This window comes from Schistocerca nitens, chromosome 2 (genome assembly GCF_023898315.1).
Source record: "Schistocerca nitens isolate TAMUIC-IGC-003100 chromosome 2, iqSchNite1.1, whole genome shotgun sequence".
Taxonomy (NCBI): Eukaryota; Metazoa; Arthropoda; class Insecta; order Orthoptera; family Acrididae; genus Schistocerca; species Schistocerca nitens.
Window position 1 is genome coordinate 366,286,036 of NC_064615.1, and position 18,968 is coordinate 366,305,003.

At 39.3% G+C, this 18,968-nt stretch overlaps 1 protein-coding gene across 1 annotated transcript in view; it reads left to right on the forward strand.

The window, feature by feature from the left end:
* LOC126236185 (ATP-binding cassette sub-family C member 4-like) overlaps positions 1-18,505 on the forward strand; it is a 296,035-nt gene extending 277,530 nt beyond the window's left edge. Inside the window, exons 23-25 of the mRNA XM_049945285.1 lie at positions 14,271-14,400; positions 15,946-16,056; positions 16,145-18,505. Coding sequence (XP_049801242.1) covers positions 14,271-14,400; positions 15,946-16,056; positions 16,145-16,207 — 304 coding nt within the window. The 3' untranslated portion in view covers positions 16,208-18,505. The remainder of the gene's footprint in view (positions 1-14,270; positions 14,401-15,945; positions 16,057-16,144) is intronic.
* The last annotated feature ends 463 nt before the right edge of the window (positions 18,506-18,968 follow it).

Sequence of the window (18,968 nt, forward strand, 5' to 3'; positions counted from 1 at the left end):
ATGAGAATAACAGTTGATGTCAGCTAAAAATCTTTTAAACAATTAAGAAACTAAGCAATTTGTCAAACATTAACAGGTATCTGAAGTCAGCCAAGCTGCATATTAATGATCAAAAGCTTAACATTTTTAAATTGAATTTTAAATATAATATCTTAAATGTTTGCTCAAAATTTGGTAACAACAGTAGCAACACGCCTGTTATTGACATGAGTACAGAACCAGGAGAAGTTATAAGTTACAGTTCAGTCCTGAGGCAGGCAGGGTAACCTGACAGCAGCATGGATGGTGGAACTTGCCAACGACAGGTGTGCAGGTGGATGGGGCAGGTTCTGTAAAACATGAACTACAAGAGGCTAAGAACTAACCTTAGAAAACTAGTAACAGTGCACTGCTTTACAAACGGTGGCACATATTTCATTATATTACCATTTAAGAGCCAAACATAAATAAATAAAAAACAAACATCTATACAATCAGCAAATACGGTGATAAGCAAGAAAGCACTTAACTGAGTGGCACTCTGATCACAGGAATGAAAAAAAACCAATAAGGCTTACATGCCTCCACAATTAATTGTAAAACAGTTACTTGTCCTAATTATGCAGCAGGAACAGCCGTTACACACTATTTTGAAATGGAAGAAAAGTCACTGACTTCTAACATGTTTTCCAGTAAGAAACCAGCCATAAGAAATGAATTGGGCAGCACTTACTAACGTAAACTCAGCTGTTTAAAATAGCTAAGCTACCAAACCACAGCTGTCAACCGTGGTTTACCAGGCTGCTTGTGACACCTACAGTGGAAAAGTACATTCTTATATTAGGAGAATTTACCACAAAAAATCTCAAGGTGGGTCAGCTATCAACCCCACCAAAATGTTTTACAAATACGTAATTAAAATGAAGTGTAAGGCAATCTGATTAAATTAGACTCACCCCACTAAAACGTTTTACAAATGCTTAAATGATTACAATGAAAAGGCACTGTATTTAAAAGGAAGAACAGCACACAGCTCAGCCCTCAACCTGGTCTATGGTAAGCCACTCAAAATACAAACAATTTAAACAGGCAGTTATGATTACCATAACTCCACTAGCTCTGAACACAGACCATGCAACTTAAACGCATTTCATGAACAGTTGCGATTAAGTGTCTGTAATGAAACAGAGTTGCTTCCATCAAGGTACACTTCAGTTCTTTCAGAGTGAACCCCCATAAACAACAAGCACAGAAGACCTTCTGGAAAGGAGAAACTGGTCACACCACTACAACTTTAAAACAAGGCACAGAAGCCACAGAAAGAATCTCACCAAAAATATAACTGGTAATGAAGTGGCAGTCAAATCTCCACTTGCTTGGCACAAGCACATTTCCAGAGTCCTTTCAATTACCACAGCCAACCAAAAACACCATCTCCACAGAATGTAGTCTGTGCTCTGCAAAAGCCATTTACTACCGCGTGATCTTAGGCTTTCACGGCGAATTAACTCTTTGTACTGTTCTCAGGTCTCCAGCCGGGCGCAGTCATTTTCAAACCACAATATTTCGACAGTGTTCCTTGCCGTCATCTTCAGGTGATACCTGCAGGTATCACCTGAAGATGACGGCAAGAAGGTATCACCTGAAGATGACGGCAAGGAACACTGTTGAAATACTGTGGTTTGAAAATGACTGCATCCAGCTGGAGACCCGAGAACAGTGCAAACATTTACTATCGCCTCGAGACAGTAGAGGTAAAGTGGCCTCACACCCTGCAAGAGCTCCTTCCAATTTGGCCTGCAAGTTCCAACTGTCAGTCTTTGTGCCAGTCAAAACTGCTCACATGGAGAACAACCAAAGACTGTGCCCTGCTTCCGTAATCTAACAATCGACTGATCAGTGTGAGCCGGCATGGCTCAAAGGCATATTATAGTCAAGGTAGATCCTATTCTAAAATAAAAATATTGTATTTCTACAGGTTGTTGCACGGAATAAGCTGTATCGCATGGCGGCATATTTCAATAAAAGTACAAATTTCGTCAGTATTTACCGGTGAGAGACATTAATGGACGACTTGAGGGACCAGAATTCAGGCTTGTGTGGATCTCAACATGTAACAAACTGAAGGAAAGGAAAAGTGTTCTTTGCCGTAATCCGAAAGAAATATGGACCTGCTGTGAATCATGTGGTTAGATTTTGTTTTGTAAGATGCAGTACAAGATATATGTTGAAGAAAATGCAGTAGGCTAGCTAAGAGTGACAACAGTAGTCCGCACGAGATTCATCATTGTCAGTTACAGGAAATATGTTGCTTATCTTCATTTCAGAGTATGGCCATACGGACATTTGACAGTCTATATGTGGGAACCCACCTCCATGATGGGAAGGTAGGAGAGGCCAGTATTTTATAACTTCTAATTGGAAACCCCATATGCAACATTGTATACCTCCGACATATAAAACACGCTGTGGCTCGAGGCGAAAGCTACAGTACTTTTCCAATTAGAATAAGTGTTCAAACGTAGTACTATCAACTTCAGTACACTCAGTGATCTGCTATTCAAATTGCTGCAGGACAGAAGCATATCTGTGAGAATGTCAGCACAGGCGTTTCTGATGAGGTTGACCACATCTTCATGCCTGTCGGCACTTCTGTTACACCTTAAACATACCCGCAGAAAAAAATCCAGTGGCGTCAAATCCGGCGACCTAGCTGGCCAATTAATAAGGCCACCTCTGCCGATCCATCAGTCAGTGTAAACACTGTATAATACCTCCTGTGATTCAGTTACATTATGCACTGGGCAGTCATCATGCTAAAAGCACATAGGCTGTCAAACATGCAGGGTAACATCCTTCAGTAGTACTGGTAGCTCCTGTCCCAAAAGTGTTCAATATTTGCTTCCATTCAATGTGCCGTTGACAAAATAAGGACCAGTGAATTTGCTCCCCATGATGCCACACCATAGGTTAACCAACCAAGAAAGTTGATTGTCAACTTGCCGTAACCAGTAGGGATTGTCTACACTCCAGTAATGCACATTATGCTGATTAACGCCACAATGGTTTGTAAAAGTAGACTCATCACAAAATAGTACCTTGGCAGAGAACGTGGGGGTTGTTTGCATTTTCTGACATGCCTACTCACACAGTGCTACCTGATTATGAAAATTGGTGTCAGGAAGTTCTCCATGGATTGACACGTGGTATCAATGATGCTTAGGACAATACAGTATTGTGACAATACTGCCTAAGGACATACGGGCACTTATCCAATAAACACTGTGCTAGTAGTGTAATGTTTATGTCCACCATCTGCGTCATATGTGAACTCTGGTTGCAGTGTACTGCCTATTATTAAAGGTCGTAACTTGCTTACACGGCCACAGTGGCACATCGAGTAGTGTCCTGTTCGATATGTCGGAGGAATATAATGTTATGAAAGATGTTTCCAATTAGAAGTTATGAAATACTGCGCTGTCCTACCCCTGCAGCACGGAGGTGGAGTCCCATGTACCATTGGATATTCGAGGGCCATTGATTAGCGTTTAGTAAATTACAATAGTGTAACCATTTCTATTCCTCCAATTACTGTGCCATCTGTGGTGAAAGTAAGAAAATACTTCAGACAAAAGATATGTAGATTTTGCCATAGAATCGCAGTCTGCAATGAAAAACTGTGAAGACTACAAAGTTGCCTCCCGCCACCCATGCACGGGGTCGGGTGGTGGATCGAGTGTTATTTAAATAAAAATCAACAATCAGTAAAATAGCTTTTGAAAACAAGTAAGAAATCAAAAAACTTGTCGAATATTAAGGATAAAATGAGAATAACAGTTGATGTCAGCTAAAAATCTTTTAAACAATTAAGAAACTAAGCAATTTGTCAAACATTAACAGGTATCTGAAGTCAGCCAAGCTGCATATTAATGATCAAAAGCTTAACATTTTTAAATTGAATTTTAAATATAATATCTTAAATGTTTGCTCAAAATTTGGTAACAACAGTAGCAACACGCCTGTTATTGACATGAGTACAGAACCAGGAGAAGTTATAAGTTACAGTTCAGTCCTGAGGCAGGCAGGGTAACCTGACAGCAGCATGGATGGTGGAACTTGCCAACGACAGGTGTGCAGGTGGATGGGGCAGGTTCTGTAAAACATGAACTACAAGAGGCTAAGAACTAACCTTAGAAAACTAGTAACAGTGCACTGCTTTACAAACGGTGGCACATATTTCATTATATTACCATTTAAGAGCCAAACATAAATAAATAAAAAACAAACATCTATACAATCAGCAAATACGGTGATAAGCAAGAAAGCACTTAACTGAGTGGCACTCTGATCACAGGAATGAAAAAAAACCAATAAGGCTTACATGCCTCCACAATTAATTGTAAAACAGTTACTTGTCCTAATTATGCAGCAGGAACAGCCGTTACACACTATTTTGAAATGGAAGAAAAGTCACTGACTTCTAACATGTTTTCCAGTAAGAAACCAGCCATAAGAAATGAATTGGGCAGCACTTACTAACGTAAACTCAGCTGTTTAAAATAGCTAAGCTACCAAACCACAGCTGTCAACCGTGGTTTACCAGGCTGCTTGTGACACCTACAGTGGAAAAGTACATTCTTATATTAGGAGAATTTACCACAAAAAATCTCAAGGTGGGTCAGCTATCAACCCCACCAAAATGTTTTACAAATACGTAATTAAAATGAAGTGTAAGGCAATCTGATTAAATTAGACTCACCCCACTAAAACGTTTTACAAATGCTTAAATGATTACAATGAAAAGGCACTGTATTTAAAAGGAAGAACAGCACACAGCTCAGCCCTCAACCTGGTCTATGGTAAGCCACTCAAAATACAAACAATTTAAACAGGCAGTTATGATTACCATAACTCCACTAGCTCTGAACACAGACCATGCAACTTAAACGCATTTCATGAACAGTTGCGATTAAGTGTCTGTAATGAAACAGAGTTGCTTCCATCAAGGTACACTTCAGTTCTTTCAGAGTGAACCCCCATAAACAACAAGCACAGAAGACCTTCTGGAAAGGAGAAACTGGTCACACCACTACAACTTTAAAACAAGGCACAGAAGCCACAGAAAGAATCTCACCAAAAATATAACTGGTAATGAAGTGGCAGTCAAATCTCCACTTGCTTGGCACAAGCACATTTCCAGAGTCCTTTCAATTACCACAGCCAACCAAAAACACCATCTCCACAGAATGTAGTCTGTGCTCTGCAAAAGCCATTTACTACCGCGTGATCTTAGGCTTTCACGGCGAATTAACTCTTTGTACTGTTCTCAGGTCTCCAGCCGGGCGCAGTCATTTTCAAACCACAATATTTCGACAGTGTTCCTTGCCGTCATCTTCAGGTGATACCTGCAGGTATCACCTGAAGATGACGGCAAGAAGGTATCACCTGAAGATGACGGCAAGGAACACTGTTGAAATACTGTGGTTTGAAAATGACTGCATCCAGCTGGAGACCCGAGAACAGTGCAAACATTTACTATCGCCTCGAGACAGTAGAGGTAAAGTGGCCTCACACCCTGCAAGAGCTCCTTCCAATTTGGCCTGCAAGTTCCAACTGTCAGTCTTTGTGCCAGTCAAAACTGCTCACATGGAGAACAACCAAAGACTGTGCCCTGCTTCCGTAATCTAACAATCGACTGATCAGTGTGAGCCGGCATGGCTCAAAGGCATATTATAGTCAAGGTAGATCCTATTCTAAAATAAAAATATTGTATTTCTACAGGTTGTTGCACGGAATAAGCTGTATCGCATGGCGGCATATTTCAATAAAAGTACAAATTTCGTCAGTATTTACCGGTGAGAGACATTAATGGACGACTTGAGGGACCAGAATTCAGGCTTGTGTGGATCTCAACATGTAACAAACTGAAGGAAAGGAAAAGTGTTCTTTGCCGTAATCCGAAAGAAATATGGACCTGCTGTGAATCATGTGGTTAGATTTTGTTTTGTAAGATGCAGTACAAGATATATGTTGAAGAAAATGCAGTAGGCTAGCTAAGAGTGACAACAGTAGTCCGCACGAGATTCATCATTGTCAGTTACAGGAAATATGTTGCTTATCTTCATTTCAGAGTATGGCCATACGGACATTTGACAGTCTATATGTGGGAACCCACCTCCATGATGGGAAGGTAGGAGAGGCCAGTATTTTATAACTTCTAATTGGAAACCCCATATGCAACATTGTATACCTCCGACATATAAAACACGCTGTGGCTCGAGGCGAAAGCTACAGTACTTTTCCAATTAGAATAAGTGTTCAAACGTAGTACTATCAACTTCAGTACACTCAGTGATCTGCTATTCAAATTGCTGCAGGACAGAAGCATATCTGTGAGAATGTCAGCACAGGCGTTTCTGATGAGGTTGACCACATCTTCATGCCTGTCGGCACTTCTGTTACACCTTAAACATACCCGCAGAAAAAAATCCAGTGGCGTCAAATCCGGCGACCTAGCTGGCCAATTAATAAGGCCACCTCTGCCGATCCATCAGTCAGTGTAAACACTGTATAATACCTCCTGTGATTCAGTTACATTATGCACTGGGCAGTCATCATGCTAAAAGCACATAGGCTGTCAAACATGCAGGGTAACATCCTTCAGTAGTACTGGTAGCTCCTGTCCCAAAAGTGTTCAATATTTGCTTCCATTCAATGTGCCGTTGACAAAATAAGGACCAGTGAATTTGCTCCCCATGATGCCACACCATAGGTTAACCAACCAAGAAAGTTGATTGTCAACTTGCCGTAACCAGTAGGGATTGTCTACACTCCAGTAATGCACATTATGCTGATTAACGCCACAATGGTTTGTAAAAGTAGACTCATCACAAAATAGTACCTTGGCAGAGAACGTGGGGGTTGTTTGCATTTTCTGACATGCCTACTCACACAGTGCTACCTGATTATGAAAATTGGTGTCAGGAAGTTCTCCATGGATTGACACGTGGTATCAATGATGCTTAGGACAATACAGTATTGTGACAATACTGCCTAAGGACATACGGGCACTTATCCAATAAACACTGTGCTAGTAGTGTAATGTTTATGTCCACCATCTGCGTCATATGTGAACTCTGGTTGCAGTGTACTGCCTATTATTAAAGGTCGTAACTTGCTTACACGGCCACAGTGGCACATCGAGTAGTGTCCTGTTCGATATGTCGGAGGAATATAATGTTATGAAAGATGTTTCCAATTAGAAGTTATGAAATACTGCGCTGTCCTACCCCTGCAGCACGGAGGTGGAGTCCCATGTACCATTGGATATTCGAGGGCCATTGATTAGCGTTTAGTAAATTACAATAGTGTAACCATTTCTATTCCTCCAATTACTGTGCCATCTGTGGTGAAAGTAAGAAAATACTTCAGACAAAAGATATGTAGATTTTGCCATAGAATCGCAGTCTGCAATGAAAAACTGTGAAGACTACAAAGTTGCCTCCCGCCACCCATGCACGGGGTCGGGTGGTGGATCGAGTGTTATTTAAATAAAAATCAACAATCAGTAAAATAGCTTTTGAAAACAAGTAAGAAATCAAAAAACTTGTCGAATATTAAGGATAAAATGAGAATAACAGTTGATGTCAGCTAAAAATCTTTTAAACAATTAAGAAACTAAGCAATTTGTCAAACATTAACAGGTATCTGAAGTCAGCCAAGCTGCATATTAATGATCAAAAGCTTAACATTTTTAAATTGAATTTTAAATATAATATCTTAAATGTTTGCTCAAAATTTGGTAACAACAGTAGCAACACGCCTGTTATTGACATGAGTACAGAACCAGGAGAAGTTATAAGTTACAGTTCAGTCCTGAGGCAGGCAGGGTAACCTGACAGCAGCATGGATGGTGGAACTTGCCAACGACAGGTGTGCAGGTGGATGGGGCAGGTTCTGTAAAACATGAACTACAAGAGGCTAAGAACTAACCTTAGAAAACTAGTAACAGTGCACTGCTTTACAAACGGTGGCACATATTTCATTATATTACCATTTAAGAGCCAAACATAAATAAATAAAAAACAAACATCTATACAATCAGCAAATACGGTGATAAGCAAGAAAGCACTTAACTGAGTGGCACTCTGATCACAGGAATGAAAAAAAACCAATAAGGCTTACATGCCTCCACAATTAATTGTAAAACAGTTACTTGTCCTAATTATGCAGCAGGAACAGCCGTTACACACTATTTTGAAATGGAAGAAAAGTCACTGACTTCTAACATGTTTTCCAGTAAGAAACCAGCCATAAGAAATGAATTGGGCAGCACTTACTAACGTAAACTCAGCTGTTTAAAATAGCTAAGCTACCAAACCACAGCTGTCAACCGTGGTTTACCAGGCTGCTTGTGACACCTACAGTGGAAAAGTACATTCTTATATTAGGAGAATTTGCCACAAAAAATCTCAAGGTGGGTCAGCTATCAACCCCACCAAAATGTTTTACAAATACGTAATTAAAATGAAGTGTAAGGCAATCTGATTAAATTAGACTCACCCCACTAAAACGTTTTACAAATGCTTAAATGATTACAATGAAAAGGCACTGTATTTAAAAGGAAGAACAGCACACAGCTCAGCCCTCAACCTGGTCTATGGTAAGCCACTCAAAATACAAACAATTTAAACAGGCAGTTATGATTACCATAACTCCACTAGCTCTGAACACAGACCATGCAACTTAAACGCATTTCATGAACAGTTGCGATTAAGTGTCTGTAATGAAACAGAGTTGCTTCCATTAAGGTACACTTCAGTTCTTTCAGAGTGAACCCCCATAAACAACAAGCACAGAAGACCTTCTGGAAAGGAGAAACTGGTCACACCACTACAACTTTAAAACAAGGCACAGAAGCCACAGAAAGAATCTCACCAAAAATATAACTGGTAATGAAGTGGCAGTCAAATCTCCACTTGCTTGGCACAAGCACATTTCCAGAGTCCTTTCAATTACCACAGCCAACCAAAAACACCATCTCCACAGAATGTAGTCTGTGCTCTGCAAAAGCCATTTACTACCGCGTGATCTTAGGCTTTCACGGCGAATTAACTCTTTGTACTGTTCTCAGGTCTCCAGCCGGGCGCAGTCATTTTCAAACCACAATATTTCGACAGTGTTCCTTGCCGTCATCTTCAGGTGATACCTGCAGGTATCACCTGAAGATGACGGCAAGAAGGTATCACCTGAAGATGACGGCAAGGAACACTGTTGAAATACTGTGGTTTGAAAATGACTGCATCCAGCTGGAGACCCGAGAACAGTGCAAACATTTACTATCGCCTCGAGACAGTAGAGGTAAAGTGGCCTCACACCCTGCAAGAGCTCCTTCCAATTTGGCCTGCAAGTTCCAACTGTCAGTCTTTGTGCCAGTCAAAACTGCTCACATGGAGAACAACCAAAGACTGTGCCCTGCTTCCGTAATCTAACAATCGACTGATCAGTGTGAGCCGGCATGGCTCAAAGGCATATTATAGTCAAGGTAGATCCTATTCTAAAATAAAAATATTGTATTTCTACAGGTTGTTGCACGGAATAAGCTGTATCGCATGGCGGCATATTTCAATAAAAGTACAAATTTCGTCAGTATTTACCGGTGAGAGACATTAATGGACGACTTGAGGGACCAGAATTCAGGCTTGTGTGGATCTCAACATGTAACAAACTGAAGGAAAGGAAAAGTGTTCTTTGCCGTAATCCGAAAGAAATATGGACCTGCTGTGAATCATGTGGTTAGATTTTGTTTTGTAAGATGCAGTACAAGATATATGTTGAAGAAAATGCAGTAGGCTAGCTAAGAGTGACAACAGTAGTCCGCACGAGATTCATCATTGTCAGTTACAGGAAATATGTTGCTTATCTTCATTTCAGAGTACGGCCATACGGACATTTGACAGTCTATATGTGGGAACCCACCTCCATGATGGGAAGGTAGGAGAGGCCAGTATTTTATAACTTCTAATTGGAAACCCCATATGCAACATTGTATTCCGAAGTAGAGAGGGTATAAAATGTAGACTGGCAATGGCAAGGAAAGCGTTTCTGAAGAAGAGAAATTTGTTAACATCGAGTATAGATTTAAGTGTCAGGAAGTCATTTCTGAAAGTATTTGTTTGGAGTGTAGCAATGTATGCAAGTGAAACATGGACGGTAAATAGTTTGGACAAGAAGAGAATAGAAGCTTTCGAAATGTGGTGCTACAGAAGAATGCTGAAGATTAGATGGGTAGATCACATAACTAATGAGGAGGTACTGAATAGGATTGGGGAGAAGAGGAGTTTGTGGCACAACTTGACCAGAAGAAGGGATCGGTTGGTAGGACATGTTCTGAGGCATCAAGGGATCACCAATTTAGTATTGGAGGGCAGCGTGGAGGGTAAAAATCGTAGGGGGAGACCAAGAGATGAATACACTAAGCAGATTTAGAAGGATGTAGATTGCAGTAGGTACTGGGAGATGAAGAAGCTTGCACAGGATAGAGTAGCATTGAGAGCTGCATCAAACCAGTCTCAGGACTGAAGACCACAACAACAACACGATTCTGTTGATGCCTTGGAGATTTACACTATATGTTTGGCAGTTACTGTGGTACCGTGAGCCAAGACTTGCTCATATTTCATGGAAATTGTACAGTTAATGATCACAGTCATCTCTCAGCACTTCTGATACTCAGTGCAGAAGTGCTGACCACTTGATCAAAAGCCCTGACACAAGTTTATGGTCAGGTCGTAAGCTATCCCAAGTAAAGCGTTCACTGCTACAGCCTATACACTGTCTTGAAGAATCAGATTGCGACTCTGAGAGTCTCTATTGATACATAAACTGTTTGTTTACAGCAAGAAATGTTCCAGAAGAGGCTTAAGCACATCCCTGTGATGTGTGTAGTCCCTACTAGCAGTGGTAACTAATTTCTAATGAGTCTTAACATAAGAGGTCAATGTATGAGGGCTGTTCGGGAGGCAGGGAAAGATCAGTCACAAAATGGAAACCACAGTCAAAATCTGATGAAGGTTTGCACAGATATGTTGACCAGTGTCTCTAGTATGTCAGTAGTGTCACATCACTTGTCTCAGTTCTGAGCACACAGCGTGCATATAAAGATCCCTAGAAAATAGTATGGGTGCCTGCTGGGAGATTTCACCCAATTTTATGCAGCCCCACATCTATATAACTATCATGCATTTCCTTCTTCACAACAGAGGCAATGAGAATTGCCCTGCAGCATTTTCGATGGGAAGTTTTCATCTCTGTTCAGATGATTCACTAGCTATGAAGCCAACATTTTTGCACAGACAGTAAGCTGCAGCCTAGCATAGAAAATGATCGAAAGCATCGGAGGCTGCCTTCTATGATGACAGTATCAGAAAGTTGGTACAAGGCTCTGACAGTTATCTAAGTCGGAGTGGCAACTATGTAGAGTAGTAGTTGGAAGATGTAGCTAACTGTTGCTGATAAAACAGTTTTCATGTACACTGTGGTTTCCATTTTGTAACCAATCATTCCTTACTTTCAAATAGCCTCTGCATTTAGGAAGTGGAAAACAACTTTTGGAGAGATAAAAGAAGGACTTTGCTTTATGGAACTGTACCAAGTGTTATATTTTTCACAAAGCAAATTATACATCTGCAACGTTGTCAGCCAGCATCTCCATCTATTTAAATTACAGGATGAAATTTGCCACCATGCATGTGGTGCTTATCTGTTCTAGTGCCATTCAGGTGCACGACACATATTTCCAAACACGGTTCAAAATTACCCAAGTCATGATCTTCTGTATTTGTAGCTAGCACACAGTAACTCCTTTCATCACTAAAAATCACTAAATCCAACAACACTGTGACAGATATATCTCAGGCTCCTGCATGAGAACCACTGCAGGTGTGCTCAGAGGTCTGCCCCAGGATTCAATCTACACAATGTGATCAAAACTATTCGGACATCGTGGCTGAAAATAACTTACAATTTCATGGTGCTCTCCGTCGGTAATGCTGGAATTCAGTACGGTGTTGGCCCACCCTTAGCCTCGATGACAGCTTCCACTCTCGTAGGCATATCTTCAGTTAGGTGCTGGAAGGTTTCTTGGGGAACGGCAGCCCATTCTTCACGGAGTGCTGCACTCAGGAGAGGTATCAATGTTGGTCAGTCAGGCCTGGCATGTAGTCGGCATTCCAAAACATCTCAAAGGTGTTCTATAGGATTCATGTCAGTACTATGTGCAGGCCACTCCATTATAGGGATGTTATTGTCATGTAACCACTCCGCCGCAGGCCATGCATTATGAGCAGGTGCTCTGTCACGTTGAAAGATGCAGTCGCCATCCCCAAATTTCTCTTCAACAGTGGAAGCAAGAAGGTGCTTAAAACATCAATGTAGGCCTCTGCTGTGATAGTGCCTCACAAAACAACAAAGGGGTGTAAGCCCTCTCCAAGAAAAACATGATCACACCATAACACCACCGCCACCGAACCAGATGACATTTACCAGGCATTCGCCATACCCACACCCTACCATCGGATCACCACATTGTGTACTGTGATTCATCACTCCACACAACATTTTCCCACTGTTCAATCATCCAATGTTTATGCTCTATACACCAAGCGAGGCATCGTTTGGCATTTACTGGCGTGATGTGTGGCTTATGAGCAGCCGCTTCACCATGAAATCCAAGTTTTCTCACCTCCCACCTAACCATCATAATACTTGCAGCAGATCCTGATGCAGTTTGGAATTCCTGTGTGATGGTCTGGACAGAAGTCTGCCTATTACACATTACGACCCCCTTCAACTGTTGGTGGTCTGTCAGTCAACAGACGAGGTCGGCCAGTTTGCTTTTGTGCTGTACGTGTCCCTACATATTTCCACTTCACTATCGCATTGGGAATAGTGGACCTAGGGATTTTTAGGAGTGTGGAAATCTTGGTACAGACATATGACAAATGACACCCAAGCACTTGACCATGTTCCAAGTCCGTGAGTTGTGCGGAGCGCCCCATTCTGCTCTCTCACAATGTCTAATGACTACTGAGGTCGCTGATATGAAGTACCTGGCGGTAGGTGGCAGCACAATGCACCTAGTATGAAAAACATATGTTTTTGAGGGTTTCTGTATACTTTTGATCACATAGTGTATATTAAACTTATTTACATTATTTGTGGAACAAACCACAGTTTAGTGAGCATCTTAGTGTACTGGTTTGCATTTGGATTCTGCTACTACTAAATCGTGATATTTCACTAAATTATAGACAGTTTCAGGTAGGAGGAAACAAAATAAAATTTCATGGGTTGAGAGAGTATGTGACATTACTGCAGTGATTACAGAATGGAGTCAGATTTATGAAGAACTTGGCAGTGTCAGTCCATTTATCAGTATGACGTTGTGCCCTGTCTTGTGTGTAAGCATGCAGTGATTTGGTTGAGAAGGGTGTCATAAATCCATTGTATCCCCATCTGAGCCAAGCAAAGCAAGTTGTTGTTATCAGGCTGCAGCATGTAGAGTATGTTACAATGGAGTGCGACTCCAGATTTTATGTATGTGACATATAGGAATGTGATGGGTACTATATGTAATACACGGCATAACAAATGTGCTTGATAATGGCTCACTACCAGAATTAACTAACAGCATGATTTTAATGAAGCACAATACACCCTACAGTGGACAATGTATCCTTTTATTTCTTATCACTTACACATCGCCGATGCTGTGTATGTGAACGAAGTTACACTGACATCCGAGCATGTCTTGTAGGTGTTGCACATTTTTTGTCAGGTAGTGTCTATTAATGAATTGTGTAACAAAAAATAGCTATAGGAATCTTTATACAGAATCTCAGAAACACATCCAGCCCATCTCTGATTTTAGAGTTTGAAATACGAGACAAATATGTGTCACACAAAAGGTTCTGGCTAGCAGGTGTGTAAATAAGTATTGGAGGAGATCTGTAAAGTGTAATGTAAAATTTTATCCAATGTTACGTTGTTGAATTATTACTGTTTTTGGAGGAAAACGATAAAAACTACTGAAAATGATACCAAAAACATGTAAATAATTCTTCTTTATAGGAAACTAACTAAATCAGGGTTTTTGTACACTAATATGACCTAGTATCTATCATAGAAGTAAGAATACAGTTTGATGTTAGATTTATGTCCACTCAGATGTTTAATCAGATGCTTCATCAAGTTCACAATGTAGCTCAAGTCAAATTTGTTTTATATTTCAGGACAGATGCTCTCATTCAAGCCACAATTCGCAGAAAATTTAAACACTGCACGGTCCTGACCATAGCTCACAGACTTAACACAATTATGGATTCAGATAAAGTTCTCGTAATGGATGCTGGAACGATGGTTGTAAGTTGCACTAAGTTCATTCAGCAAGTTCTTGTGATTAATAAGTATCTCAAAAATTATGGTCTCATAAATTCGTTTAATAAACGTAGTGTCTCATAAGTTCCTTCAGTATGTACTTATTTTCAAAACCTGCCAAGTAAAAACGTATGTTGTGTTAAATATATCATCTTTAAGAACGCTCCTTAATTTGAATATCGGAATCAAGTCATTAATTGCTTTGGGCCTTTGCCCCACTTCAAAGCGGGGTCGGCCTTGTTACTATGGAATTGGCGATGTTAGCATCGGAGGGTGGCTGGAAGCCCTTTATGTCGCCGCCCTGTACCTCCCCGGGACAGAAGTAGTATACCTGAGCTGTCTGCGTCTAGTGTAAGCCATGAAATAGTGCAAATGTTTTCAAATGTCTGTGAGCCATGTAACTGAGGTGGGACATGCGGACCAGCCCGGTATTCACCTAGTGGGTGGATTCAATCTGGGGCCGGCGCACCTACCCGAGTCCAGGAAGTAGCACCTTAGCAGCCTCAGGTATCCTGGCGGGTTGAATATCAGAAGCAAGTGAGTCACAAAAATGAATTTTAGAGGTTGAGGTATACTTATGCCCTGCAAAATTGCACACAAATTTATGTTACCCATGAGTTGTTCATGGAGCAGACTCTAAGAAAGAGATAAAATTTTCTCTGACAATAGAATATGACATTACTACATATAGAAAGTGTGTAATATTACCTGGCTGTTTATTACCACATAGAAGAGGTGGAACAAGGAGCTCAAGAGAAGAAGGTTTCCAAACCTACATCCTGCAGTCCTGAGAAGTAATTCCCACAGAAATGGGTTTCCTTAAATTACCTTATGTGGCTGCCATTATAGTTGCTTCATCCACATACAGCTGTTGCCACCTTGCAACTTTTTCTACTTAGTTAGTGGACTATGTGTTGCATTCACCTGGAAGAACTACATTTTTCGGATTTGATACGACATTACTATAAGAACAAAATTTTAGATCTTTTTCATTATCAGAAACTGGGTAGTTGCAATTTTAAAATATGATCTTTCAATCTTATAAATGTTGCCTCACTCTGCTCACTTTTATGTAATGCCTAATGTAGTATCATAATGTAATGTCAGCCACAGCAACTTGTGTGTGTGAGCAATTATGTAATGGCTAACCACAAAGACATTTTCCACCAACATAATCTTCATCATCAGCTATATGCCATCCACTGCACAGTCGTGTTACTCCTGCAAGTTTTCTGATGCCATCTGCACATCTGCCAATTATGACCTGGTTACATTTGTCAACCACCTTAATATTGCTTCCATTATGGGTTTTAATATGACCAGGTTAAATAAACAAATCAAGCAGTAAATAATGACAGCTTTGAGCACACTAATGTTTAGTTATATCTTGCCTACTAATTTCAACATGTGTCTTCCCAATTTTTGCTCAATAATCTACAGTATTTATATGCTTTTACATATTTTCAGAGACTTTCTTAGAAAATGAGTCATAGAGTATAAAACTTTGTACAAATCAAATATCTCTTCCAGGAATATGACCATCCACACATACTTTTGAGAAATCCAACTGGCTTCCTGTCGAAACTTGTACAAGAAACAGGAAATGCCATGGCTGAACAGTTAAGAAATGTCGCAAAGCAGGTAAGTCTTTTAAAAGGGATTGTTCATTCTAATTACTCTTAACATTGTTGGAACCCTGACAAGTAAATGTATTTCCTTTGTTTTCCAGAGCTACAGTGAATTACATGGACTGCAAGAAGGTCTTGTGGAAGGGCAAACAACAAAGTTGTGAATTACCATTGAAGCAAGAGTGTGCCTTAATTACTGTACCATGATTAAGAGCTGCTGTTAAAGAGTGAATCAAAGCCAGTGGGCTCAGATACTTTTGGAGATCTTAGAAAGAATTGCTACTGCTAAGGTCATCAAAGATGCTACAGCAGATTGTATAAATGACAGATGTGTTGTTTCAATAAACAGCTAGTAGCACAAATGTAATTTTCAGTGTGGATTTGATATGAATAAATTCCAAATATTGTTTGACAAATAAAATATGTAATGTTCCAGATGTACCAGGTACTGCTTGTACAGAATGGTTTCCTTGGAGCCAAATATTTCATGATAAAATCTCCACGTGCAATGGCATAGTAATTAACATTCAGAGGCTAATGTATACTATATTTTCTACATGATCTCGCATTTTATATACCAAAGATAAGTAATACTTCATTCATAAGTTAATTGCTATAATATAGATTAGAGAAAACAATGAATGTGATGACATAGTCATAATAAAAAACACAAGATGTAAAGACAAAGTGAAATTAGATACACGTACAGTGATGACAATGGTACCATCAGGTGGAATTTTGAGTAAAAAGTTGTATTTGACGGTTTACATAAGAGACTGATGTATTAAATTTTATCAATTAATTGTGTGTCAAAACTTTTTAAATTAAACCTCTTTGGTCAAGATTTGTTCAAAAAGTAGTATTTGATTGTTTGTACAAGAAACTGATTTACTTAATTTTATCAGTTAATTGAGTGACAAATTGTTAAATCAAATATGTGGGTAAATTTTGTGTAAAAAGTAGCACCTGACTATCAAAAAAATGATGTACAAAATTTTGTTAAGTTAATTGTGTGACAAAAGTACTCAAATCTCTTTGGATAAATTTTGCGCAAAATGTAGCACTTAACTGTTTGTATTAAAAGCTGATCTACGAAATTCTATCAATGAATTGTTTGGAAAGACTATTTAAATTAAATCCTTTGCATAAGAAATATATAGCTGTTATTTGTACCTCACGCAATCATTGAAAATACTCATAGTTTCATAATTGTTTAAGCAGTTGTAACACATATTTGATAAATGAATTACAATTGTTGAAAAGAGGAAGTAGGCAACTTTTTGTATTGAGCTAACTGTATACATAAGATACATACAGAAGCCTGTTTGGTTGATATTCCCATTTCATCCATATCACAATTGCATGTTACTAGAGATTATTGCCACTAAAGTGAGATGAACAACTACACTAGTTTTAACTGATTGTGACACAGTCGATTTTCACAAGAATGATCCAGGAGGTGCAGAAATTTTTTCAAATATGTTCAGTCCATAATCATAAAAAAAACTGTCCTCACCATACTAAATTCAAGAAAATTTCTCGTATCTGATGATAATAAAAAGATACAATTATGAACAACATTTTAAATTACAGAAACACAAATATTCAAGTGTGATACAGAGTACTTTTTTCATAAATCGCAAAATTAAGAAGACATACCCAAATTCAGGCAGGCAGAATAGATTTTTCACAAACTCTAAAGTTGGATCCAAGTGGCATATTCAGAAATCATACGCAAGGACATCTAGCCATCATCGAAAACTGGACAAAAATGTTGCACCCAAGTCAAGATTTTCTAGGATCTGAGGATTCATCTGAATTCAACCGTTCTCCCATAATTTCCTTCAGGGTTTCCCACACTCCTTCTACGGAAGACCTACAGTATTGTCTATCGCTCCATTTCTATGTCTGTACTTTGACATTTAGTTTCAAACCGACTGATGCACTGTTCTCTCTTAATGTTTTGGGCAGTTGGGCAGTCCTCCTTAGATGTGGTTCTTGTTCATTCTGGCACAGTCTTCATAGCATCAATTTGATAGGTGTCTTGCTGTTTTTACATAACTATTGCATTTGTTATTTTATGTACCATACTTTTTGAAAACCAGCGACTGTGACATTAATGATTTAAATAATAAAACACTGCTTTAGTTACCTTTTTCCATGTATATCATGACCCATTTGAAGACTTTATTTCCATTTTAAAGTGCAACCTTTAATATTGATGTAGTAAAGAGGAAGCAAAATGGCACATGCACACAGGCATCACTTAAAATATCAATGTAAATAGCTGAACTTCGAAATGGGAATAAGTTTCAGAAACGCATCATACTACGTGTGAAAAATGTAACTGGTGCATTGTTATATTATTTACTAAATATTTTTGTATTCTGCAACTGTGCATTGACATCAGCTGTTTGTGACACACGAAAATTTATGTGAGACCAGTAATCGAACCCAGATTTCCCACTAGTGGTTGTCTTAACAACTTTGGCTATCGTGGCACACATCCAGGGCCGAACCAGACTTCAACACCTGATGTCACTGTATAGTTGCAGAATGTAAAACAATTTTGTAATGTTTATCACAGCTATAATTGGCGGTGACTGCGTGTCTTCCTTCAGATATGCATGCATGTTTGAAGGATATTGTATTGTTAAGATTCAGACATAATAAAAAATAAAGACATTGTACCCATCAATGTTATACAGGGTGATTCAAAAAGAATACCACAACTTTAAAAATGTGTATTTAATGAAAGAAACATAATATAACCTTCTGTTATACACCATTACAAAGAGTATTTAAAAAGGTTTTTTTTTTTCACTCAAAAACAAGTTCAGAGATGTGTCCAGACACACGAGCAATATCAACCCGATACTCCAACTCGTTCCACACTCTCTGTAGCATATCAGGCGTAACAGTTTA